We start from the raw sequence: 27357 nt of genomic DNA on the forward strand, positions 1-27357 counted from the left end.
TTATGTTCAGTTCAAACATCAAATTAGTTTTAAAATAGAACAAATGTTGTTTAGTGCAGCATAGTGCGTTACAACCCATACCAGCTATTTGAAGTCAGTCTCAGCGTGAAGTCACAGAGGATACTTAGCATTCTGTTAAAGCCGGGGTAATCTTAACTAAAGAGATCATGTAGGATGTATCAGGATGGCATTGAGCAGTGTTACTTTGGTTGAACCAAAAAGCAATCAAAAGTCAAGCCCAGAATTGCTGCCACTTAACACCAGTTGAAAAGCTGCATGCATGAAGCCTCTCTCTTGTGATTGGCCTGACACAGCAGACGGTTTTTGAGACATGTACGACAGACTTTGAGAGACATGGTGCTGATTTCATGTTCCAGATGGCTTTGCTAAAGGACGTGAACGTGGCAGCCATAGAAGTGTTTATAATTTGTTAAGGATTCTTGCAAGACGTAGGGCAGTCTTCTTCATGTTTGTTTTTTGTAGAGAGGACAGCTGAGGGCCACTGCGGCGAGGACCACAGCCTCTGCACATGAGGTGCCCGACACAACCGCTTGGCCCCTTCTTCATGTCTCCAAACAACATCAGCATAAACAAACATCACATTGTATTTCCAATACCGAAAAACAACATTCTCAAAAGCACTTAGTCCCAAATTACCAAATAATGTTTACTGAAACGACCAAATTCAGGGTAGACTTCAGGGATGTCAATCATACAGCTCAGTATATACTTTGTGTTATGCTTAAAAAAATGGTTGTTCAGGCCAAATTATGTGGCGAGAGATGGGATTTGAATTCATTTGCACCAAACACTTGCTAAATGAATTATCAGGCGGGATCTAACAAACATAACAAATGTATCATGTGTTCCTTGCTGAAGCTGTAAATTTGGCAATTCTTGGCAAAAGAAATAAACGGCATAAATGTCCAGTGAGGTCACTTTTTCTTTTCTTTTTTTTCTTTCATTGGAGGGAGAAATGCACAGAGTTTTAAATCCCAGAAATATTTTAAGGAAAACTGGTGTATAGGATTCAACTTTTAATAGGGGCTGTGATTGGTATTGACAGTGATTGAATATACAGAACATATCAGTGCTCATTTTTACAGAAAAATCCAGAAAAAAATGAATATTTCCACATGTATAAGTGGTTTGTGTATTACACAGCTGCAGCTTTCTACAAATAAACGTACAATCCCGTGCTCTGACTCAGTCAGGTTCATGTGTTCTCCCTGCACCCTATGCTAGACTAAAACACAAGATGATTAATATTTATGCTTGTAATTATTCTATGTGCATTATTAATTGCACCTAAATATCCCTCCAAGACGATCTCATTAGGGTTGGAAATTAGTCAAAGCAAATAATGTTCAGAGTTGAAAAAGCATTTTTAAACATCCTCCACGTTTCCTCTCATTTGCTGCCGCTGCTGCTGAAGTTCATAAACTGAACTGTGAATGTGTTCATTAGAATTAGTATTTCCTCAAACTGAGTTGACTGGAGAAATTGTGTGATTAAATATTAGCTTGAATATCATTAGCATTTATTAGCAAACTCTGCTGTGGCAGATAATGAAAATCTTAATGAAATGCTTTGTTGGATTTTCTGTCGGGGGGTGTTGGAGGTTTTTTAGGCAGTATGCATGCATCAGGATACAATATATGTTGTTTGTTTTTTTTTAAGTTTGCATCTAGACAGCTGCTGTATCGTAATTGTAACATCCGACTATCAGGCTAGCTCTTTCATTTAGACAGCTTTTTAGTCTGTCTGCTCCGACAACAGCCTACAGTGAGTTTAATCGGCTCCTCAGTCTGGTAGAGCTATTACCAAATCCAACACAGACCATTAGGCCGCATGGGCTTAATTGCACATTAATTGGATAATTAGTCCTGCACTTTGTTTTTCTCCCATTTTCCCAAATCTTCTCTCTCATTTTGGCACGCGGTTGGTCATACGCTAGATTTCCCTTTTGTCATTTCTGTGTTTCTGCACGCGGAGGGAATACAGAAGGTGGAGCAGTCATGCCGTGGCTGGAGATTTTTTTTTTTGCCGCGGGGAGGGGTTGCTCCACGTGGGTGGGAAGCCAAGGCTGAGGATTGATGGAACCCTGGGTTGTCCTCCTCCTGTGCTGTCATGTTGACCCACAATACATGCTGTGTTTGTGTCTTCGCCAGCATGGAAACCAGGAAGAGGCATGCATAGTTAAATCGGCAACAACTCTCTAGTGCGCAAGGTGCATTATTTATGAACTTTTTAAAGAGATTTTATTCATCCCTTCCTCGTATTTCTCCTCGCTATTATTGTCTGTGCTTTAGGCGTGTGCTGCAGCACTCTCAGATTGCTGCCATTAAACCCGGGGAGCCATCTGATGGAGTTATCAAAGTAAATGTTTGGCACATTTGATAGCGTTTGAAATATCCTCCTGTAATAAAGCTCTCCGGGGAGAAAGAGGGACAGGCTTTTCATGCAAATAACCAGTTTTCTGATATCACACCGTGTCGAAATATCCACATTCATCTCGGTGCTGTCAACAAACACACAGAGCACCTACTGATACGGAGGTTGATGTTTGGCAAGATGGGAGACGGAGGAAAAGTGTTCGCCATATGACATCGAGCCAGGCAGCACTTAATGAAATCATTATCTTACATTTACCAGCAATGAATAGACCAAGCTGCACTTTGTGTTTAGTGGGGTTTTTTTATTGTGCATATGGTACACACATGGATGCCAGATAATTAGAAGAGAAGATTGGGATGAAGACATAAAATATCATGTTTTAGTGTTGGAATGATAGGGTATGAATTCTGTTTTTTTTTTGTTTTTTTTTCATAGCTGGTGTGTTGTGTAAGTGCAGACTTTGGGGAGCAGGAGGAAATCAGTGCAGAGGAAAATGTAGCGATAGACTGTGAACAGCTCTGCTTAATGAGGAAAGCTTTGTCGTCCTCCTCCAGACCCTGATAGGTCTCCTACTGATTAGACGAGTTAAAGCTCGGTCCTTTATTATTCCCAGAAGGCACGACGCTTGCCTTTGTCTCTGTGCTAATAATAACCATGAAGTATGATCATTCCAAAGTGTTAAAATGCTCCTTATAAACAACGGTCTGTTTTCGTTTTGTTTATTATTCATCTCGTCCAATTACCATTCTAAAGGGGGAGTGTTTCTCGCCAGGCGCTCAGGGAATAGAAGATTAAAAGGCAATGAGGAAACATCTGTGTCTGTGCTTTGCCACAAATCTGCATCTCATTCCTACCACCGGCATCCAAATAGACAGTGCCTACAATGCAGGGAGAAAAGTAAAACACCAAGGCGCATAGGGCTAGCGAATAGAGGGAAAGGGTTACCATAGAAACACATACCTCACATGGGTTTATGGGCTGCATCCTATCACATGCTATCAATTACCATAAATCTTCTGGCAAGCGAGGGCGGTGGTTAAGGTGCGCCTTGGCAGTGAATGACAATGTGTTGATCTGCACATATCTGGAGAGATGCACGCAGGCACTTTAAATCAAGGGGAAAATGGCATCAGATTTAGCTTGTGACAATAGAAAGACGGCGAGTGCCTCCAATGCGCTTCCTTTCATGAGCCTGTGTGCAAACAGATATTGAAAATCTGCCTGCCTTTCCTGTGAATTCATGTCATTGTGAAGATGAATGATCGCAGAATCAGAATTTAGTGAAAGGCATAATGCGGCGCACAGCTATACGTTCACGCCAGATAATCTTTGACTGGGTGTCATCATGCTTATTCCATTCATTCGTCCCGCAGCTGTCTGCACATTAAGAGCCAGCAGTGAGAATTGTGTCAGAGCACAGCGGTGCGTCAGTGCAATTTCCACAAATAGCATCTTTTTTTTTTTTTTTTTTCCAGGAGCTCCCATCCCTCTCGACCTCAGGCGCCGAGCGACGACACAGAGAGCATTATCAGATGTGTTTGAGCAGCTCCCATCAGCGCGACCCCGGTGGGCGGTGCAGATATCGAGTGACCTTTTCTGCATGGCTCCCTGATATTAACGCAATCTCCCCGCCTTATTACCATGGGAACATTTCACAGAGTATTAGACTTAATAAATGACTTTTTCCTTGGCTTCCATCTCTCTTCTGCCTCTGCCATCTCTCTCCCCCTTTCTCCCCTGGCCCGCTCCCTTCGTCTTCCCTGCTCCTGAGCCGATAACCCGACCTCCCCAGGGGCCCGGCCTCCATAATCGCGTCAGTTCACGGCCCTCTTATTCCTGCAGAATTGCTTAATTGGTATGTGTTCTACATAACTGTTGGAGTATTAGACTCACAAATGAAGGTTAGAACCTCAGTGCTTGTAATCGACTGAAAGAAATTGATTTGTGCTCAGCTGCCCTTCTGGGACGAGACTTTATGGTTCTCCGAAGAAATGAAGCTTTTATAATTGTGTGTTCCCCTCACTCCTCCCGCTCTCTCTCTCTCTCTCTACTCCTGTCCTCTCTCTCTTTTTCTCATTTCCTCCCTGCTAACTGCTTTGTTGACATTCATCAAAAGGAAAGATACTGGGCAATTTATAGGTGACGTGTCAGTTCTTCCATGTTACTTTGGATTTGGCACACAGCACATAAGTTCTCCCGCTGTATGGCAGGTGTAGAGAGCCGAGCAGAGATTATATATATATGTCTTCTTCTACCTCCACAGGGAAATCTAATCATAGCTGAGGCACTCTGTCAATGGAAATCTGATTGCATTATGTGTGATCATGTAGAAGGCGTGAAGCGCCGTCCTATTAACTAGACCTGACCAACGAGCATAAATCGTCTAATGATTGATCTTCCTGGATTGTGAGGCGCTTTAAGGCTTTGCGTCAATAGCTGTATGTGTGTGATTAACAAGCGACTGGGAACAGCTTTGTGCGGAGAAACTAAAGTGGTCAGCAGGGGAAAATGCAGGCATGAGGATCTATAGTAGGTTTAAAAAAAAGATCCTTGGACACATAGAGGCCCAGAGTTTGTGGTAAGAGAAGTGGAGAAACGCATCACAGCTGATTCATTCAGATCACCCCCACGTGACCTGCAGATTGATAGACAAACGTGTCATCATGGTGTCAATGTACTGCTGTTGAATCATAGCTAGCTGAGGAGTATAAAAGTAATATGATAATTATCTTTCTTCTTTTATTTGCAGATCTGAAAAACAGATCCGATAAAATCTATGATTGAATCCGAACCGAGAGATCTGTGATCCTTTGCACCACTAGTTAATAGGTATTGTACATTTTTCATTATATCCGAACTGCAAAAGGAAAAGCCTAACATCTTGTTTTAGCCCATGTAGCGCTGTAACTGTATAGAGTGTGTCACCAGTATGAAAGGAAGTGGAAGTTAACTAAAGTAAAGGGAAAGGATAAACACTCAGGAAACATCAGCTGGATTAAACACGGTTTATCCTGCAGGACGGTCTTGCAGCCGCCTTGTCTTATGCATGAAAACTCTGTCTGACTCGGGTGACCGGAGATATTTCACGCTTCTTTCCAGGTGGGCAGACTCAGATGTGCTTGGTGCAAAGGTTTGCTCGACGCCAAATCACATTTCACGCTTGCACTAATGTCACCCGGTGAGTGGAGAGGAGTGAGAACTGGCAGGTGGTGTTTACAAATGAGAACACCCTAAACCGCAAGCCACCCCGACACCAGATGCTGATGTGATTATAGGGTGGCATGTAAGATAACGTATGAATGCATGGAGCAGACGAGGTGACGCCCAAAAAGTCGATTATGTGAAACACGAGTGATGCATTTATTTACGTTTCAGCCAAAGAGCTTTTAGAGATTGACGAGCTTTTCACAACATGGGAGTGGTTTCCTGCAGAGACGATGTATGTTTGTTTACTATGAAAGTGTATTTGCAAAACAAGACCATGTTTCTTTTTCTTTTCTTGGAGTTTTTTTCCATATTTAGTTGGGATTGGGATTTTACACTTAAGGCACAATTGAACATCTGTTCTAAATTGTTTGTGTATTTGTTAAGACAGCTTTTGCAGGAACAACTTGATGCCCCCCCCCCAGAGTCTTAGATTATGTAGAGGAAAGGTTTTTGAATGCTGACAGCTAATCATAACAACAGCATATTAGTATTTGGAGGTGCAGTGAAATAAAGCCAAACTTTTTTATTTCTCTGCAGGTAAGTTCTTCCTAAATCTCCGATGTGTAAGAGGATGCGCGTTTTGCTCTTTGGATAAAATATGTAGCAGGTTTATTTTTTTTTCAAGGTAAGCTTGCTCATTACATACCTGGCTGACGCTTCTCAGAACCAAGTATTCTTTGCACATGAACGTCCCTTCTTCTTCCATCCTTTGTAATTGCCAGCAAATGCAAATTGAGCTCTGACAGCCTGTAGCCGCGGTTCCACTCAAACCAAACCTCCTAATCAACTCTGTGTGATTTAACGGTGCATCCTCAGCATTAGTATTCCAGAGCCGGATCCCTCTTGGATCCAGGCTAGGATTATCCAAGCTCTTAACATCTTAGCTAAGCTGGTTAACACCTGTTTTTATTGACATCTGAACACCATCCGAGGCGCCTCGTCTTCTGTGGTTTTAAAAGATCTTTCCTTGCTCTCTCTCTCTCTCTCTCTCTCTCTCTCTCTCTCTCTCTCTCTCTCTCTCTCTCTCTAGTCACTATTATTCATGTAGGCTGCAACCCACATAGATGACTGATTTTTCCCACCACAAGTATTTCTAGTAGGTCAGCAGCTTCTCTGTGGGGACTTGGAGTTAATTTACATTCTTACAAACAATCTTGTAATTTGTAATATGGCTTCATTAGTGGTAAGTCGAGATACTTTGATGCAGATATAAATCACTTTTTTTTCTTAGCTAGGCCAAGTGAACGCAGAGCGATGGAGTTATATTTTTGCCAGCTCCAAGTCTCGACATGAGCTGCAGTGCACCGTAAATGCTTCTCATTATTTGCCAAGAATAAAAAGAGAAAAGAAAACAGGCCTTCTTTATTCGTCTATTAGGCTAATATTTCCATTGGGGCTGACATTTTCGCAAGCACAACTGATGTAATATTCTATAAAAGCATTTAAGCCGCTGATACAGCCTCTGGGATTGTGGTTAGCAGTGACTGTGTGGATTCAGAGAAATCCCCAGACTTCTCTCGAGTCTGTTTTATAAAAGTCTTGCCAGGGTCAGCAGGGGGAAACTTTGAAGAGTGTTCCAGGATTTGTCTAAATCATGAGGTATGGATTCTCTTAAGCGTTCCTGGCATTAGAGCTGAGCCCTATCAATGATTCCATTAACCTAAATTCCAAACCGGCCTTCACAACATGACTATGTTAACCCCCCTGGATTTCACCAAGCTCTTGATCCCTCGCTATTTAGATAGAGAGAACTGAATGGTCACTCACATTTGTCTGGCTACTGGCTGTGGTTCCTGCTTCAGACAGGGAATTAACTGTAATATGACCCTGTGTTTATCTTTGGCCTTTATGTGTCCACTGGTTTTTTTTTCTCTTTTTTCTTCCACTATCTTTTACCCTTAGCACAAGCTGCACAAAGAAGAAAAGGCTGATGTGGGATGATGAGGTATTTAGAGTGGACGAGGACAGAATCCCAATCTGATGATTTTACCTTTTTCTCGATGAACAATAATCATTTCATGCTAACAGCCCCTGAATGAGCCGAGGAGAGAAAGAAACAAGTGTCTGCCTTCATTAGGACAAAGCGAGGGTGAGCAGGAGAGCATCTGACAAGCCAGTAACGCCTCATTGTCCCTGATCTCAAGTTTCATAAATTTCCACGGCTCTCGTTAAAAGACGTGTCGCTGCTGTCACCAGGCGCTGACTCGTTATCTCCTCAACGCCGTAAAACGCTGTAATTAACATTCAACAACTGTAACCGATCTAGCATTCTTCCTCTCCAGCCGCTAATTGCCACGCGATTGTGCTTGCTCATAAGTGGCCTCTGTGTGCGTGTTCTTGTGGGGACACATTTCTGCTGTTCATTTTGATTGTAAATAGAGGTGAGAAAGCCGCTCATCCGGGCTTAAAGGTTACTCGTTTTTCTCCCAGTGTTCCTCCGAGGAGTCATTGAGTTTGTGCCTCAGTAAAAGTCACGGATTGAATGTGTTGGAATATTTTTGCATATATCGGGACATTTTAAATACCTTCTGTCGAAGAGCTGCTGGAAAACCTTTTTTTTTTTTTCAAAGAATGCTTTTAGACTCCTCATGGGTAACGCAACCTGTATTTTCACCGTTGAAGAGCGTATTGGAGGCCCATTTGTCGAAATCACAATGACTGTAATTACAAATTTCAAGCTAAAGCCTGCCTGTGGTTGTGAAGACACAGAGGGGGCTATTATTTCGGGAGCCGTACTATTCTGGTTTCAGTTTCGCAAGAGCCCTCTTCTCAAATCATATCCTCCATTGCATCAAACACAGCCTCCAGTAGGGAATGTATAGCTGTCACACTGTTATCCACTTATCGCAGCACACAGAGAGAGCTCACTTTGTGAATTTTTTTTTTTTTTTTTTTTTTTTTCCTATAAAGCATCAGATTTTCTTTCATAGTTTCCTGTAGAAACCCTGGCTGTGTCAACTCTGTTTTAGTAGGAGATGTTTTTGTTTTCCCCTTCGCTGCTGCTGTCTGACCTTAAGGGAGCAGCAGCCATCACAACAAGACCGTATGAATAATTAGCCTGGGTCAACTGATACTCCCAGTCTACGCACACTGTTCTGTCTACTCCGCCAGCTCCAGCCAAAAACCAATGAACTGTGTGCAATTCTGCTCAATTGAATCAGTTTCAGCTCTTGTTATTTGAAGGTAAGGGGCTTGATGTAAGTTGATACAGGAGCTACCTCTGAGACCAAGTGCAGGACAGGAGAGAGGCCATCAAATTAGGAGAGAAGCCAGGACCATATTTGCAGGCTTCCACGGTGGTCCGTCACAGATATGCAATCACCTGGTGCTTATCTGTATGCCGCTGGCCCCAGCGTTTCACTCTCAGGGGATTAGAGCGAATGCCAGGGTAGGGTTTCCGAGAGCCAAGACGGCCCCAGGAAGACAAACAAAACCAAATGGTCGCATTGTGTTTCTTGTCTTGGCTTCATGTTCAGGTCAGAGGAGAAGTGACGCAGGTGTCTGGGATTCAGCTGTGTTTCTGTGTGAGGGGTTAAGAGCTCTCTTGTTATACCCATGATGTGTAATAGCTTCCAGACGTTTTTAGGATTTTGTTTTGCTTAATAAAAGCTACTTTTTAAAAAAAAAAAAATTGTTATACCAAAATTGTTTCAGCAAGAAATAATGACATGGGTGAACAAATTTCAGTGCTTCCAGAACACGTTCTCAGCTTGGTGGATCTCATGACTGAAGTTAACATCATAACATCTTTAAGATTAGTATCATTCAGTGACCTTTCATGCCTTCTTTAGTAACACCTTTTAACCAATCTCCCATGAAGGTTATCCACTGTGTTGGGAAGACTGGTATCATCGAGCAGCAGTGTTGGGGAGTGCTGGGCTTCTTGTATTTAATCAACTAAAAAAAAAACTATTTACAGAGGGTAGTTCACCTGCGTTAAAGCTTTGTGTATAGTTATTCACAAAATTACAAACAGTTAAAGCTATTAAAGAAAATGAAATATTCTGTTCTTACTATTTAACTTCACTTCTCCGTTGTAATGGATCCGTATTTGACCAGTCCCATCCTGTTTATTGGGCGATGTGAAGGCATGCCAAGGTTATGTATAGGTCATGAATGTCAGTCATCATATTTATTATTAATTAGGGGTTCAGATAAGTTGGTATTAGTACCCTAATGAATAACCCTTTTAATGAATCGCAGGTATCATTGATTTTTTAAAATGTTCCACTTTTGATGGTTTATTCATGTACGTTAACAAGGGGGCGCCATTGCAATGAACTTTGTTGTTTGGCATTCTGGCTCCTGGGGGGACTTCATCAACTTTAGTCAATCTCTCTGAGCTTTAGTTAACCATACTAGATCTTCATCGACGAAACTTGCTGAATTAGTGGCTTTCGCAGAAGCTTCTCCAGCAGTGTTCGAAACTGAACTTGTGCTTTTCTTCTTCACAGGACTAACTTTCAGTTTGTGTTGGGTTGTGGCTTCAGCCCTTGTTGAGATATTTTGCTCTTTTAGCGACTCACAGCATCCTTTGTGGTTTGTCATGTTTGCACAATAGGCACATAGGTTGTGGTTTTTCTCACATTTCTACAACGGCTCACCACTAACGAAACTGCTGTAGCTGCAGAGTTTGAACTCTCTCCTCCTTCCTGTGTGAGCGCTGTAGAAATAAACACTCAAAAAATATCTGTTTCTCCCCGGAGAGCTGACATTAGAAATTGAAAGCAGTTTTAAAGAACATCTCACGCGTGGTTGTTTCACTGTCACTCATTTTGTCGTCAGGACTCTAGAAGACAAGTTTATGTTTTTAACAGAACAACAAACATGTTAAGTTTGCAGTAAAACGCTTTGTCCCTCTGCTCATTCAACCCAAACTAAGGCCACTGAACAAACTATCCTCTTTGAGGTTGTTAGGCTCAACACTGTATCAGTGTTAGCGTATGTGTGGTGAAGAAACAACGATTTGCCTTTGGCTGCAACGCTTAATTGTGTGCTAAATTCATTTCCATACTTGTATTGCCTTTAATTTGACCTGCAACATCAACAAGACTAGTTGCAGTCTTCTCACTGTCCTGATTAGACATGGATCTGGAAAAAAAAAAAAATCTATGACTGAGATGAATCTGGAGATTACATAGATGCTAGCACACAAGAAAAAGGTCCTTTTAGAAGTACGGAGAACAATGTAATCTCCTCAGGGTTTTGTGGAGGGGAAGCTGAAAGAAGGGAAAGTGTCATCATACATCTTTTTTTTAAATGAGATTAAAAAAGATAGATGGTTCTTTAATTTGGACTAATGCGAGGAACACTATCAGCCATTGAGTGAAGGTGTCTTATGACTGGCCTGACGTACTTTGCTCGACTGTCTTGTGCTTTTATTTTGCAGTTTAGATACCCGGCCAAGCCAAGTGCATAGACAGGGTAATTTCTAAACCTCCTGCACTCCCTGTTTAGTTCATGAACTTCAGCAACCATACCTCCCTCCTTCCCTACATGACTACATTAGTATCTCCCAGAGAGTGTCAAGTAAGTCTGCTGCTCCTGTTTACAGGCTATTCAATCACTATAAGTGCTAGTGGCAGACTGATTTTCTTGGAATGCCACGCTCCCCTCTGACTTCTAACATGGAAGGTATTTATCATATGAAACATTTAGCACTACCTGGCTCGCCTGTTTTACTAGCCTTGTCCTGGTGCTGGGACTGGTAAAACATTCTAATATATGTACTGCAGTCACAACTGAGCATAAAAAAAAAACTCCTACATAGCGCAAGATTTACACTCCGTCTTGAGAGAAGTGTTTACTTTTATAACACCATCGCACTGGAGACAACATCTCACGGCTTCCAACTAGTCCTGCTGTAAAAAACGGGTCATTTCATTTGATTTGTTAGTTCAATTCTCACTGACACGCCAGGAAAATGAGTGTTTACTCAAAGCAAAATCCTAATTAGAATATGGTTGCGTTGTAATTTTCTCTTCCCTTTATTTATGAGTAGGTAGCTGTTTGAAATCTGCAGCTTACCACCTCGTATCACATTTAGCGTTTGTGTGTGTGTGTGTGTGTGTGTGTGTGTGTGTGTGTGTGCGCGCTGTTGACCTCAAACCTGGCGACAGCCCCCGCTAACAGCTGGTTTTCTGCCAGTTTTTTTCTGCAAGGCTATGAGAAAATTAGCTGAGCTGTGTGGAGGCTTGTAGCACCTTAATATAGCATTAAACTGGGTGACCGACTCCCTTGACTTTGTTGCCTGTGTTATTGCACTTTGCATCTTTAGCAGTCCTCTTACTGAAGTCAAACTTTCCCAACATGCATCATTTTCACACCGCGGTCACACCACGGTCGCTTTAGGTGTTTTGTCAGGAATAGTAATACTCAAGGGTTATTTTTAAGGGGATGAAATGCAACATCCTGGACTGCCATTTAACATCTACAATGTTTTAATGACAATTAAAGTCGTCCTTGGAATCAAATTAAAGGCCAGCTTGTGTGACCCTCTGAGCGTCCGTGTAAATAAACAACAAGCAGGACATGGAGTGTCAGCACGCCTTTAATTATCTCTGCTCTGTCTTCATCCTTCATCCTTTCCAGGATTTGTTTTCTCCTCTCCCCCGTCTGCCTCCCTTTGACCTGTCTATTTACCCAGCATTCCCCTCTGTAATAAGGGGCGTTCGTTCATCAGGCATGTTTAAACTGCAGACAGGATTAACTTGGCTAAAGGCTTAATGCACATGCACAGTCACCTAATGCTCTGTTTGCCGTCTCCAGGCTGCAGGTCGACAAGCAGCTCAGCCTGGCTTCCCTCTCCTCTCTGTTCTCTGTTTCTCTCTGGGCCTCCTTCACCTCCTCCTCCGACACACTCTCCTCTGTCCTCAATTTGGATGAATTAATTGAGTTCTCATTTTTGTGAGAAAGCACACGGGAGGGATGTGTGAGGAGGGAGAGAAGAGTGATAGAAAGGCAGACAGAGAGTGATCAGTGGCAGAGGCCTAGAGGGGGCAGAGCTCTCCCAGAGGTAGGCAGTCACCAGTTTCCTCAGGGACGCAGAGGCCCCTTTGCAGTGACTTATATCTTTATCCTCTCAACAGTCACCCCTCAGCACTTCAGGGAACACCCACAGGCTGGTGGTCAGGGTCAGGCAGATGTGATTCTTCAAGCTCCAGCCCAAGGGAGGCGGCCATCTAATTTAAGCTCTTTGAATGTGAAAAACTAAGAAGTGGAGCTACTGAAAAAAACAATGCAAGTGGTGGTATTTTACTTCAAAAAGAGAGAAGTGAAACAGACAAGTGAAGGGAATTGCTGAGGCTAGCTTAGCTATATGAAACAAGTAACCTCAGCAACAACTGGAGAGGAAAAAAAGCTACCTAGTAGATTTTAGTTTAGAGAAGTACATTTTGGAAACTACATTGGTGAACCAACCAGCTTTTATTTTGAAAGTTAAATGTGAATCGAAATGATTAGATTCAAACTCCATGCTAACCCAAGTGCTAAGTGCACGTGATCTCATTTCCGGCCCTGTTTCCTCCAAGTGGTCCGGTTTGATTCAGTGCAGTTTGGGTTTGATCTTTCTTGCGTATCCGCAGCTAACAGTTAGACGTCACTAAATCACAACGGCGCGACATAATGTAGACAGCAAAGTTATTATTGGTATAATTTCTATAGTAGAGGCCTTTAGGCTGGACCATTTGTATCTTCACTTGTTTTAACTGAATATGAAAACAAGCTGTGCACCTGCAAACATGATGTGGACTGTACCTTGGCCTGAACCCTTTCAATAATGAACCATTACAACTTCTCCTCTTTCAATATTCATGTAGGGCCAGATCACTCCTTCAGATGTGTCTTAGGTTGCTGTAAGTTGAGATAAACACTTGCCAAGTTGTAGCAGCCAATCACCCGCCTCTATTTCTCAATGTCACTGCCTTAGCACTCAATAATTCAAAGCTTGGCGATAATGAGCTCCCCGTAGGCCCTGTCCCCGAGGAGCCTCCCCACTGTGCCTCCCCTGTAATGTAGTTATATCTCATGTCAGCTTTCAAATCAATTACATTTCTATCTGATGGCTATGTAATTGCGCCTGATTGAGTTTTTGGCACGTCAGCCAAGTGTGTGGTTCACAAACTCAAGCCAGTCAAAACAGGAAGCTTCATCAAATGAAACTGTATTTCATCCTGATTGAGGCGGCTTGCATGATAAGCACAAGTGTAATTATGATAATAATAACAATAGCAATCTGTGTTTTCTCGGCTTTGTTGTTTCTCGTTCCGTGCTCTACAGAATGAATTTTGCCCCGAGGACGGCACACAACATTTGCTTTACTTAACATGCAAAGACTGATTTGATTGTTTGTAGCAAGTGCAATTAAGCAGAATAAATGCAAACCGTGATTCTTTCACTCAAACCAACTTCAAATGTGAGGTTCTGGTTGCGCTGGCTCGAGTGCTGCAGACTTTGGTGTTCTGCAGGACTAAATGATACAACCACAGCCATAATGATCTTTAATGGTCTGCTTTGATTTCTGCCGGTGTTACATGCACACCACTGCCAACAGAAGTCCTACTACCACTGGCATACTGCCTAGAAACCAAAAGCTTACCTCTTAGGTATAGCAAATAGCTGACAGATAAGGTCAGAGCTTTATTGTTGTGTATGTCAGATGTTTCAGAGCAGAATGAGAGGAATTGCAGGTGGATAAACGGATGGAGGATGGATGTCCAGGACAATGGATGGGCTAGGAATGCACAAATGGATGGATGAAGGACTGGAAATACGGATGAATAGGTGGATCAACAGAAAGTATGCCTGGATGGACAGAGGGAATACTCTAATGGAGTGGTATTGAGATAGATGAGGGGGAGGACGCTGTGGTTAGGTGCATCAGCAACTAAATAGAGATGAATTGTGGCCACTGTCAGCAGCACTAAGTATAACAGACATAGTAAAGCAGCCTGGCTCATCCATAATCAGCAAACACAGATTGTCTTCATGCCAGGAGAGAACTTCTCTTGATATAAAGCGCTGAGAGCGTCTTCCATTCCGTCTTTCTCTCCTTATTTCATCATCCTCATCTTCCTGTTATATCTCCTTACTCTTGGTGTTCTTGCCCTTTAAATCTCCTCACTTGTACTGTTCTCTGCTCATTTCTCTTCTTAAGGTCTTCCATTTTTCTGTCCTTCTCTTCCTCCGACTCTGTCTTTCGTGTTAACAGCTTTCCTCTTTTTTTTTTTTTTTTGCAGTGAGAGAGCCACTGGGTGCACATCTACAATCTTGCCTTTCATTTCATGGCTTCTGGAAATGGATGTTTTACTGCCTTCATTAAGGCATGCGGCAGTCAGCACCGTGTTTTCCCTCTGAAGTTTAGCTCCATGAACCTCGCCATTAGAGGACATTATGGCCCCAGATTTCAGGGCACAGTGGAACACTGTATAATTTGATTAGTGTTATTAATCAAGTGGAATACCGCTCCTTTCACCCGCCGTCCCCCTCCCCTCCTCCTTCTTTCTGCTATTTCACTTCTGCTTTCAAACCCCTCAGACATCCCCTTCCCTCTTCCGCCTCCCTCTATCTGTCCCCCTCTCCATCGCCTTTCACAACAACACCGTATACTGAGTGTGACAAAAGGCCTTACACCTTCCCTTTTAAAAACAATGATTTACCACTTGTTTTTTTTCCCCTCCTCCTCCTCCTCCTCTCACCCTCTTCCCCCCCTTCTCTTAGCCCAGGACATAAATCAATTGAGATGAAAGTTCCATAATTGTGCTTGCTGGGAGGGATTTGAGCAAAATTGCACTATGAATTTTTTAAAGGGAATTTTTACTAGCTGTTCAGTGAGACTTGGAAGGCGATGGAAGGTGAGGCCACAAGGATTTATGGGCCTGGATTCTTCATTACTGAAGTAATTTTCCTGCAAATGATAGCGCAGCCCCCTGGAGGGGGGAGCGCCGCCCGCCTGGGAGAGTACAAACCTACTTAATCTCTCGTGGAGAGAGAGCGGCTCAGAGCACTAATATCATCTGTAAGCGACCGAGGCACCATTTGTTCACATCTTAACCGCAACTAGTGTGTTTTTGAATCATGGTAACTGATTGCTTAGACTAGCTATATGAGTTGATTTAATTCAGGGGGATGATTGTACATAGAACTGCATGAAAATAAGCACCGGGGTCATTTTTATCCTAGTGTTTGCAAATATCTGTATATTTTGTCCGACATATTAAGTATTCAGTGTGATTCATCTTACTTTAAAGGTCTTAATGCTGTTACATGTGCTCTGCAGAAGCTGAGAAACTGATCAGGCTAGACATCACATGGTAGCTTCTGTGGTTGACAACCAGTCATCTATTTGTACAAGTGTGCATGTTCGTCCTTGTGACTAAGATTTTGCCTGCTAAGCCTTCATGTTGTGTCTTCAGCAAGGGTCTCCACCTGTCTCTCTTCCTCTGGTCTTTCCTCCTTCCTCATTTCAACCTTTCTCAGTCCAATATGGCTGACGTTCTGTCTCCATCTCTTTAGGTGCAGCCAGCAGCAGTGGCCCTCCTCAAGGTTAGTGCGTCCACAATGCCAGGTCTCATTCTTTATCCTGCCCGCCGTCCACTCAATTTTACAGCTCAGTAGCTTGAGAAGCAGAGGGGGTAAATCTGCTGCAGGAGTGGGAGAAAGAGAGAGAGGTGGGGGGGGGGGGGTGGACAAAATTATTGTGCACCCTGTTGGCAATTGAAGTGGATCTCATTCCAGGCACACTAACAACTCAGGACAATTAGTCACTTCTCACTAGGCCAGACCTGAGACTCACTTGAGGGCCAAAAAAGGCAGAAAGTAGAGGACCTACTAGCATGGCTGAGCACTGCAGTTAGCGGAGCGATTCAGTGAAGAGAGAGGCAACTTAGAGATGAAATTGCTCTGAGTTGTGCTGAACGGCTCCTTGGGGTTTTTGGTGCAACAGTGAGATAGAAATAGCAGTAAGGAACTAGGATTAATGAACTGATACGCCATAAAGAGCCATACACAATTCTGCACCATAAAAATATCATTCGATCTAAATGAGCATCCTTTTTTTTTATGAACATGAGATAGAATGATGATTCCAGTTACTAATGCTCACATAATGTTGATATTCATCCTGATTTGATTCATCTGGTAAATAATGTGTCATGTATAACCTTTTTATAACATTCCTCAAGATAGGCTGACACCACTATGGCAGTAGTCCGTTATGTCCCTCCTAATTGGAGGGCCATGGTAATTTGCTGCCAAAGATGAGCACTGAAGTTTCAGCCAGCACATGCTCCTGAACAAAAGTGAAGCATGACTAAGGTGGGTGGTGCGTGGAGGATCAGGGAGTGGAAAGAGAGAAAAGTTTGTCCTCGGCCCTCTGCAGAGACGCAGCGTGACCAATTGAGGTGAAGGGGATGAATGAGGCCATTCACTGGCTCTAATGAAAGAGTTCCTGCTGGGCGCTGAATGAGGGTGGGCCTATCTGCAGCGCATAGGCGTGCACAAACCAGTGACCTCGAAAATTACCCAGGAAGCACTTTAGGACAGTCGCCCCAGCAACAGGCCGGGGTGCCCATAGTAACCAGGCGCTTCAATCAGTGCCTGGCAGATTCTCAAACAGAGCAAAGTTTTCTCTGTATTGAAAGCTCTCTGTGTGAAACCAAGTTTGAGGGACGCCCACCAGTTTTTTTTAGTTTTTTTTTTTTTTATAGGGAGCTAGCTGCCAATAGTTGTCCCATGTGAAAACGTCCAGGAGCTCTCACCAGCTTGGAGAGGTGTGGGATGCTACCCTCAGGACTTCTCCTCTAAAGGCACAAAGACCTGTTTGTCTTGCATGCACATATGAATGTGCTGCCTGAGTGTATACGCGGCGCTGTATGTAGGTTAATTAGGTTCAGGGGATGTATGGAGGCAGGTTTAGGACGCTGTGAAACAGATCTACAAAGATTCTAGATGAGGTGAGAGATTCCCTCCACACCCCTGGGGACTGGACATTAACTTTACAAGCATCTTTAAGGACCTGGTTCATTGGATGTTATCTGTGTTATTCTCTTTAATATATTCCGTCTTGATGAGCCAGAGGCGCGCAGGTCATTGAAGTTCCATTCCTCAACTCCCTCATGGAACTTTTGACAGCATGAAATGACAATCCGCCCCTGCACGCATCTCCCACGTCAAAAAGTAATGAGATTGTGCTGCTGGAAATATCACTACAAAGCATCAGACCTGCACTCGGGTCTGACTGCACCTTCAAACGGCGCTGCCTGCCAGCTCGCCTGCCTCGCCTGCCTGCTGCAAAGGAAACGAACAAAAACAATCAGAATCAGAGACAGAGAAACGGCAAGGGAAGCTCCCCACGCTGAGACAAACGAACACGCCGGGGTCTTTCATCCTGCGAGTGATTAGCCATCCGAAACGTTTTTTAAACCCGCTTTGAGTGTGTTCCTCAAACGGAAGAGTTCCATTGAGGAGCGCTGGTGAAATGTTTCTCACTGGGAACCGCCAGTGATCTTGTCTCTAATTGTGGCGCCGCTGTCAAAGCTGGTGTGGCTGGGACCTTTTTAAGCGGGGCTTTTTGCTACGTTCTTGCTACCCTCCTTTCAGATCCACCACCAGAGGCATGAGGGAACAAAAGGTGCCCTCTGATTCTGTTCTTACTTCCATCTGTTTGTTTCTTTGGGCATAAACACAGGCTTAATTTATCACGCTAATAAGCCCTGATGCTAGCGCTAATGTGACCTAAGCTACAATCGGGGCTGTATCTGTTGTTTCTGGTTACGATTATGTGACACAATCTTATGTATTTGTTAGTTTGTATCATTGCTTTCTTCTCCTCTCATTTTTATTTTCTCATTTTTCCAATGATCACAGTGCCTCAGCTACAGAGGAGATACAAAGATCCTGAAACATTCGCATTAGATTTACCCGTCTTATACATTACAGTAAGAACAAAGCCATGTTCAACATTTTTCAGCGGCGTTCAGAAAAGAGGGTTGAAGCACTCAGAATCTGGCTTAAAAAAAAAAAGAAAAAAACCTTTTTTCGAAGCCTCCAATGTTCAGAAGCCAAGCAGTCGAAGGTTTGAGGAATCTTAGAGAGGCGGTTTGAAGCATCAAAGAGTCAGCAACAGTCGGGGGAGAATGGGGGTGGGGGGAGGAGAGACGGGAGGAAAAGGAGTGAAACCCGAGCTCATAAAAATCAGTATTATAACAACATTAATTGATGCTGCTGAGTGCCATATGTGACGCCATATGGAAAAGCTGCCCCAGAGGCCTGCTATAATAGACAGCCCGCAGCGGTGCACACAACTTGGCACATTTACAAACAAGGGACGTCCCATTAATATCAGCTACGCAGACAGAACAGGAGACAGTGGGAGAGGGAGGGAGGGAGGTGTGGACAAAATACAGAGGGAACAGCATTACCTCTCATTTTGTTTGCTTGCAATATTAAGTCCTTCTTTTCACCACTATATAACCACATGCCTCATACTATAATTTCAGGAAATGTTGGGAATTCCTCAATGTGCAAATCACAATACATTGAAATCTCTGCTGCTGCACTACAACTGCTCCTTGATTACACTAATAAATGGCCCCTCCCCTCTGGGTCAGTCAGACCGCCCTCTGTCCATCCAACTGTCACTCCCACCACAGATGCCCAGTAGTCCTTTCATTACGCGCACACACAGAGACACACACTTCAGCGAGGGAGGTGATTCATAGCACCTTGACAAAGGCGGCGTGAACGAGCGCTGTTTAACCTCTTCTGTGCCTAATCACAGGGCGGCTGTTATTTACTGCTGCTGTCCTCAGTCTGCACCGCTTGGCTGCTCACAACACTGTCCAAATCTCACCCTGCAACATGTCTCCTGATAGAGACTGCACGGATATCCTGCAAGACATTACTCACTGTAAAATCTCAATTTTGGTGTGGAAACATATATTAATAACATACTCATTTGAAATAGCTAATGGATTGAATAATTTACATCTTGTAAGTACTTGAGTTAATTAAAAGAAAATGCCCAATTTTTCTGAAACAATATGGTACTTTTTTTAATTAAAGTGTTTTTATGTTGAGAAAATAAATAAAAGAATAGCGATTAAAAAATCCAATAGAGGATGATTTATTCTACAATTGGTCAGTAGTGCAAACATTACATTTTTAAATTGTGATTCAAGGCCAAACAGAGATGCAAGAGACATTAAAACAACCATCACCACATTGTAGAGAGTGGTAGAGAATAAAGAGACACTGTGCTTTATAAGAGGCGATCATTAAAGTAAAACTGATTGTCTCAATGTCTCGCTAATGGAGAGAAGCTGACAATGCCAATTACAGAAGTCAAAAAGAATATTAGTCAGGACAGCAAGGTTTGAACTCTTTGAAGTTGGTGCATGCATCCTGTGAGGACGTCTTCTTTTTTCGTTCCCATATGATGGGATTGAACCATCAGAGGATCTGAAAACAGAAACGTATCCCGCTGCATGCCCCCCCCCCCCCCCCCCCCCCCACACACACACACAATATGCCTTGGATGTTCACGGTTCACAAACAGTTTTGTGTGAGGAACTTTCTGACTCCTCTGAAGTGCCCAGAGCAAAGTGGGAGCCGCAGAGATCCTTATGAAACGGAGTTGTCAGGCTTTCTGTTGAGTTTCATAGAATGTGAGGCGAAACAAGGGAAGTGTTCAGCTGTTTCCTCCCTGACACAGAGGGAGGCAGATGAAGAGCAAAAAGAGAGAAAAGAGAGAAAGAGGGAGGGAGGGAGGAAGAGGGTGCGAGAGCGAGGGAGCGCTCCGCTCTGTGATGTGCACTGATGTAGCTGCAGCTCTAGGTCAAACGCTGCCAGTGTTTTGTGTTCATCTTCGTCTCGTCTCCCCAGTGCTCCTCTAAATTATTCACAGCCTGAAGATGTGCAATGTGGCTGCCTCCTCCCTTTCCCTCTCCTCCTTCATTTGACATCGTTCTCCGTCTCTCTTTCTCTGATTCCCGTCCCTTCCTTTTCCTCTCAAGTGACGGCTTGCTTCAGAGGCGATGAACAGAAGTTTCTCCTTGCAAGCGGGCTTACCCCAACCCCCTCACACACACACACCTCATCCCACATCCACTCTTCTACCATCAACCACCCACCTTTCATCGCTGATTCCATCTCTCACACTCTTTTATCCCCAATCGTCCCTGGCTTGCCTCTCCTTGCTGCCAAACTATCCAGTCTGCTTCTTTTTTACAGTGGAGGCTGCCAGCTGTTAGCATCATCTCCTTTGCTAGCTCCCAACACGAGGCAGGGGTTGGGTTGGCAACCTCCCCCCCCCCGTGTTTCTTTTCATCCCTTTGCCTCAAGTCTTTAATGATTATACAATAACTATGTGCAGATTACATAGAGCCAACTTGAGAGATAATCCCAAGAGTGCAACAAATCCTCAGGTCAGTCGATGACTGATGTAGCCTTCAGTCATTTCACCTTTAACAGACTGCCGGTCTGTCGGTAGAGATGGCGGTGGCTGTAGGAGGCCAAGGCCATGGTGGGACTACGGTTAGGCCATTGCTCAGCTTTAATCACAGTACTCGTTGCAGGGGACGAGAATCCTCCAATATTCAAAAGGTATAACACTAAAACACTCATTTTAGCTAGTTTGGTTTTTATTATGTGCAAAATATTTTGCAGCAATATAAATGAACTTACAGTACAACAGTACAAAGAAGGCATTTACACTTAATGTACTCAAATGAGTATTCAAATGAGAGAATCAAACTGGCTAGACGGCTTGATAGTTTAGATGATTCAGCAAAGAAAGGACACGAGAAAATGACACTGAGTTAAGCGTGGTCTGTAGATTAAAAAAGCTTAAATAAGGGTCTTTTTTTAAGACCTATGTGTAAAATCACATCTATTTTGTCTAAATCCCAGCAATATGTGGCCGTTTGCATCTCAGCAGCTGATTGTCGAGATGATTATACTTGTAAAGATGGCGGCAGGAAAGGAAGTTGTGGTGAGAACTTTTAAGAGGATAACACAACGCTTATAGAGGTCATAGCAAACTTTTGTATTTCTGTAACAACACTTACATGATGAAGGATTGTAAATGCTTTAAATTGTCAGTTTAGATACTGGAGTATGTTGAACACATACTCACTCTAATTGTTTCACAACTTACAAAATATTTTTCACAATGTAGAAAGCTTCTGTTTAAAATGATTACATTGTCAGTATAATGTTACATTTAGTCAGTATCATCACTTCAACGACAGCTGCCCGTTTTACCTGCAGTACTTATGTGTCAGGATGTGTGAGCTTGTGGAAAAGGTTAATATTTTCTTGTTATCTAATAATGTGCATGTATCAAATCCTGTTTGGACAGCAGGGCTGTTCAGGACAAGGTGTGCCTTCATGACCACCTGAGGAGAGAGAGAGTAGTCGAATCCAGTTGCAGCCGTTTCCACAGGACACTCATTTGTAATTCTGCTCCCTTCCTCCAAAAAACACGTTTGATCATCGCAGAGAGGGGACAGGAGGTACGTGGAGGGGGAAGGGAGCTCAAGCTTTTTCCCACTTCAGCCCACCCCCCCCCGCCCGCCCGCCCTCTCGCAATTGCTGTCACCCTGTATGAATGCCCCCTCTGGCCTGATGACAAGTCGAGCGTGAAACGCTTGGCTGCCCCCTGAAATTAGCAGTAGAGCCCCCCGGCGGCACATGCTTCTCATGACCAGCACACAGTGGGCCGCCGCCAGATTCTTTTCATTATGGCTGTGGCCTGCCAGCCCCCTTACTCTACCTCCTTCTGCCTCTTCCTGCACCCCCTCCCTCCTCCTCCCCCCCCCCCCCCCGTGCATCGGCCGGAGCTCAGTAAACAGCATCTGTAGTGCTCATCACATTGCTGTCGAGGAGAAGAGAAGAGGAGGCTGCCAAGATCTTTGTGGGTGTTGCTGAAATTTCCGTGATTTTATGTGTCCATGCAGTATGTGATTGTATGTTAAAAGGTCCCATGTTTCTGTGTGTTGCCCTGACAGGATTAGTGAGAGATAGAGAGTTAGTAGCAGCAGTTTAGAGAGTGAGTGTGTGAGAGAGAGAGAGAGAGGAGGGGAGTAGCAGTACAGAGCGATGCCTGGAGGCTCAATCTGTTCCTCACTGAGCTACATCAGTGTTAGAGACGGCGGCTCGGGCCGCGGGGAAGCCTCCACTCGCTCCATCAAACTGTCAGGCAGCCAGCGGAGCTGCACAGGGAGACTCTCAGCTGCCCCCGGGGCCAGTTCAAGTCAACATCCCATTTCCTTGCCTCCTCGCCTAATTTCTCCTCTGCCCCGACTTAAATTTCCAATGCCCAGTGTCTGCTGCTGCAGCTCAGCAGCACCAGGCCTGGGGCCGCGTCAAAACACTGGGTGGTGCTGAGGGTTGTACTCGCGTGTGTGTGTGTGTGTGTGTGTGTGTGTGTGTGTGTGTGTTTGCCTCTGAAGGCAAGATAGCGAGCTTGTTACAGTCCCACGGTCAGCAGAGACAGGAAGAAGCCGAAGGGAGCTTCATGAAAGACGAGGTGTGGAAAAAAAAATATAAATCAGTGTTGTTTCTTTCCCCTCATTCTCTTTTTACCTCTGTTGCCATTTTTCTTCCATGACTATATTCATAACACAGTTGTGTATTCCCCGTCCCTCCAGGTTTCTGGCAGTTTTTCCTTCTTTCTCTCGGAGCAGAATAAATGCTCCCCGTCCCCTCGTACATCTGCCATTACTGTCGGTTTTCCCTTGCCAAACTACTCCAAGGATCACACCGTCAGCCCGGCCGGCTGTGTCATTCCCCCGGCGAGTGCTGAAAGCAAAAGTTGAGGGATTTCTGGTTGGAAAGGACAAGGCAGCCCTTTAATTTAGTGAGGAAGGGGGGACAACTGTTCAAGTCCCCCCCCCCCCCCCCGCACAAGTATCACCATCAATCTGTCCATGCACCCCCTCCCCTCTTCCTCCTCGACCTCACCACATACTTTGTATGGAAGTAAAACAGAGCACTGCCAGGTCCAAGTGCTGTTTACATGGACTCTGGGTAATGTAAAAGTCTGCTTAGTTTGGACCCGGGTCAGGACTTTATCTTTCCTCACCCGGGCTTGATTTACATGGCCCCCGCTGGCTCTTTCCTTAAGTGTGTCGGCTCTGAACCAGAGGCCTCTGTATGTCTGGTTAATGCAGAGAGAATTTCTCTTAGTCCGTCTGCCTCAGTGCTCCCTCACTCTCATTCTCTCTCTCTCTCTCTGTCCACTTTCAATAGGTCTCTGTGAAAAGCAGCTTTTGCTGAAGTCGTCTCTCTGTTTGCACAGACAACTACGAGGTCCCAGGCTCAAATATGGTTTAACGTGAGAGCCTGTCTAGGCCTGCTCTCCTGGTCGATATCATTTCTACCCGGCAGAGCTTTTTCTCTCAATCTCATTCCCTGGAGCCTACATCTTCCCTGGGATCAATACTTTCCTAATCCAGTGCTCCCGGACTGACCCAGGGTAATCAGCTGACTTCCCATGCTGCCTGCCGGGGAGGTGAAGGGTCAAATGGCTCTATAGATTTCATCCGATGATCAAATCACTTTTTGCTCGGTGCTGTTTTCAGATACAGGTAGTCGGGTCAAGAGTAATCACTTGATTCTTTTATCTCTGTGTTTGAGGAAGTGAAAGAGGAGTGCTAAGTGAGCTGTGTAGACATTCATATTATCACAACAACCCCACTATAATTCAGCACCTACATGTTCATACACATAAGCAAACACACACACTCTCTCCTCCAGCCTTATGGCAGTGTTTTCTGAGTGTGTTTGAAGGAGGTTAAGAACATGAGAATCTTCTGTTGAAGTCATTATGAAACAGAGTTGAAGTAAGGCGCCGTCCTTCCCCACAAGCCCAAAGAGACCTTCAGACCCCCCACTGATGTTTCAGACCCGGCAGGAGGTCCCACAGCAGACCTGAGGCTCTGCTTCCACGCCCCATCAGAGTGGCCACGGAGCCCTACATCCCTGCTCCTCATCCCAGCATCCACAGGAGGGAAATTGCGGGAGGAAATTGGTGTTGTTCCACGAGCAGCTGACATGGCTGTGGTCCTCCGCGATCTAAATGGACCATTACCCCTGTGTGGGCTCTCTCTCTAGGACACAGGGGTTTGTCAGTACTCTTTTCAGAACAATCAGGACTGTGTTAGGAGATGTAACAGAGGAATATCCTCGAGATTGAATCCATTTCCCTCATCAGTGTGACAGCGTCTAAATGTATGCATTGTTCGCTCATCACTGGAGCAAGAGTTACACTGCTACAGCCTCACTGTAGAATGAATCTTTGTAGTCCCTATGGAGTAAAAAATAATAGTTATTTTTACAAGGGTCATACACAGAAATATTTGTACATTACTAAATACACTGCAATATATAAAAAGTAATAAGTAAGAAATAAAGCAATACAGACAACATAAATGTCTATGAATATGTGCATCCACTGACATGCTGAGAAAGGGGCTGTGATTTAAATATAAATGCATAATATGCATGAAGATAAGTTATGTTGTTTAGATGGATGGATGGATGGATGGATGGATGGATGGATGGATGGATGGATGGATGGATGGATGGATGGATGGATGGATGGATGGATGGATGGATGGATGGATGGATGGATGGATGGATGGATGGATGGATGGATGGATGGATGGATGGATGGATGGATGGATGGATAGATAGATAGATAGATAGATAGATAGATAGATAGATAGATAGATAGATAGATAGATAGATAGATAGATAGATAGATAGATAGATAGATAGATAGATAGATATTTAAACAACATAATTGGATGTCACTTCTTACATTGACTCTGATGACATTCTGCAAGGATCGCTTTGGTCACGAATTGTACTCTCAACACACAAAACAACTTTTATGCATTCTTTCTCTTTTTTTTCCTTTAATTTAATGTGTTCATTGTTTTATTTATTTTGATTGCAAACCACCAGTGACACTTAAATGCCAGGAGCTTTTGTTTTGCCTATTTTTTTTTTTTATATGGATTTCTTGCAGTGAGTACAGGGCTGAGATCAGTATTCAGGCAGACAGTTGTTGACGCCGTGCCAGCGTTTGCGTAGCCGGGCGAGTTCCTCCTCTGTTCCTCTGTCTATCTCGGAGGCAGAATTCATGACAGTCTGTCCTCTGAGTGTGACAAGTGGAACTGTGTGATTAATTTGGCCAGTCGTTTTAATGTGCTCCGGGATGCACGGCGCTTATTGTCTTCCCCTTGCACGTCTATCGGAATCTGCCAGAGAAAATGTCCAGGAGAATCGAGACATCCATCCTGCTATGCCTCTCGCTGTTTTTTTTTTTTTGTTGTTTTTTTTCTTCCCACTCGCGCTCTCTCTCTCTTTCCTCAGCTCGGCCTCATTTCAGGGCTGAGCTGCAGGGTCGTCATGGGGGCCTGCCCAGGTCGAGGCCTGGCTGCATCCAGGGCCACTGGCGGAATAAATCTCCTGTCTCTGAAGTGTTGAAAGCTGTGTAAATGTCAAACGCATCCGTCTGATGTGCTGGCTGAGCGGAGGGAGGGTTGTGGAGGAGGTGGGCTGCAGGGAGGGAGGATTGTGGATGAGCCATCCGCTGAAGCTAGTCCCCCGTTACTCTTCATAGCTGGCGGTTGCCAGGTGCAGATGTTTCTGCTTGCTCCCTGCCTCTGAAGAGCCAGCCAGCATTTTTTCTGTCTTTTTTTTTTTTTTTGTTTGGTTTGTGAACATCTATGAGAGACACAAACCTCTGGGGGCTTGGCTCCTGTCAGGCAGCTTAGTGAGCTGCATATCTCTCGGATTTTAACAAAGTCCCCCCTGACCACCAGACATGCTGTTAAGGGAGCTTTCTGTTTGTGGTTTTCGCATTTGCATTTCACCATTTGGGTTTCTGTTATAGCCTTGTTGAAAATATTTTACCCAGTGTAGGTTTTCAAAGAAGCATAGGGGGCTTAATGATGTGGCTGTCTTCTAACACTCTCACAGTCACAAACATGAGCCTTTCTCTCAACTTTTATAGCTTTATTGTCTACTTTGATTCGACCCAATCAAGTGTGGTAGCCCGACAGGGCGATCACATACAGTACTGACAAAAACTGCTCCGGCACTTATTCCATGCATCCCTCCCTCGATCCCTATATAGCACCCCCCCCCCCCCCCCCCCCCCCCCCCCCCTCCACCCCCCGCCTGTTCTTACGGTTGTTTTGTTCCCCCTCTCCACCTGCCTCTCTCTCCTCTCCCCCCCCCCCCCCCCCGTTGTGCTGTCTCTCTCTCTGTCTGAGCCACAGTATTCCTCTTTACGCTCCGCTGCAGTGCATGCTTCTTGTAAAAGGATAAGCACCATGCTGTGCTCTTTTGATATTATTTTTCCTCCTCGCCAGCTCCAGCCTTGCGAGGCCTCATCTCTAGTGTCATGGCTACCGCTGCAACAACAAGGCCGAGCGTGCGCCCGGGGAATAGACCGCGCCAGTTGTTCAACTCCGTCACCCAGGGTTTAAACTCATCCGCAAGTAATAGAGAGGAACTCGCCACCGCTGGAGAGAGAGAGACGATCCTCCCAGCTGCATGCTAAGAATACATTTACACCGCTTTCCATTGGGAAGAGCCAATGGAAGGATCAATTTAGCGTATTTTGTAACACAGATAAAAATGTAGAGAAACACTGTTTTCAATGTGATTCCTTTCAGATAAAATGTAAGAGCTGAGTGAACAAATAGATGGAGATTACAGGTTGAGATGTTCCCCCTAACA

At 44.3% G+C, this 27357-nt stretch overlaps 1 protein-coding gene across 11 annotated transcripts in view; it reads left to right on the plus strand.

Moving 5' to 3' along the window:
• The window catches only part of fbrsl1 (fibrosin-like 1), a 286413-nt gene that overhangs the window by 169006 nt on the left and 90050 nt on the right, over nt 1–27357 (plus strand). For 8 of the 11 annotated variants that reach the window (XM_079351337.1, XM_079351327.1, XM_079351336.1 and 5 more), the window contains one exon: nt 16117–16146. The exons of the other annotated variants lie outside the window; for them this stretch is intronic. In XM_079351337.1, the coding sequence (XP_079207463.1) occupies nt 16117–16146 (30 nt within the window). The remainder of the gene's footprint in view (nt 1–16116; nt 16147–27357) is intronic. 11 annotated transcript variants of the gene reach the window in all.

This window comes from Symphodus melops (genome assembly GCF_947650265.1).
Source record: "Symphodus melops genome assembly, chromosome: 1".
Taxonomy (NCBI): Eukaryota; Metazoa; Chordata; class Actinopteri; order Labriformes; family Labridae; genus Symphodus; species Symphodus melops.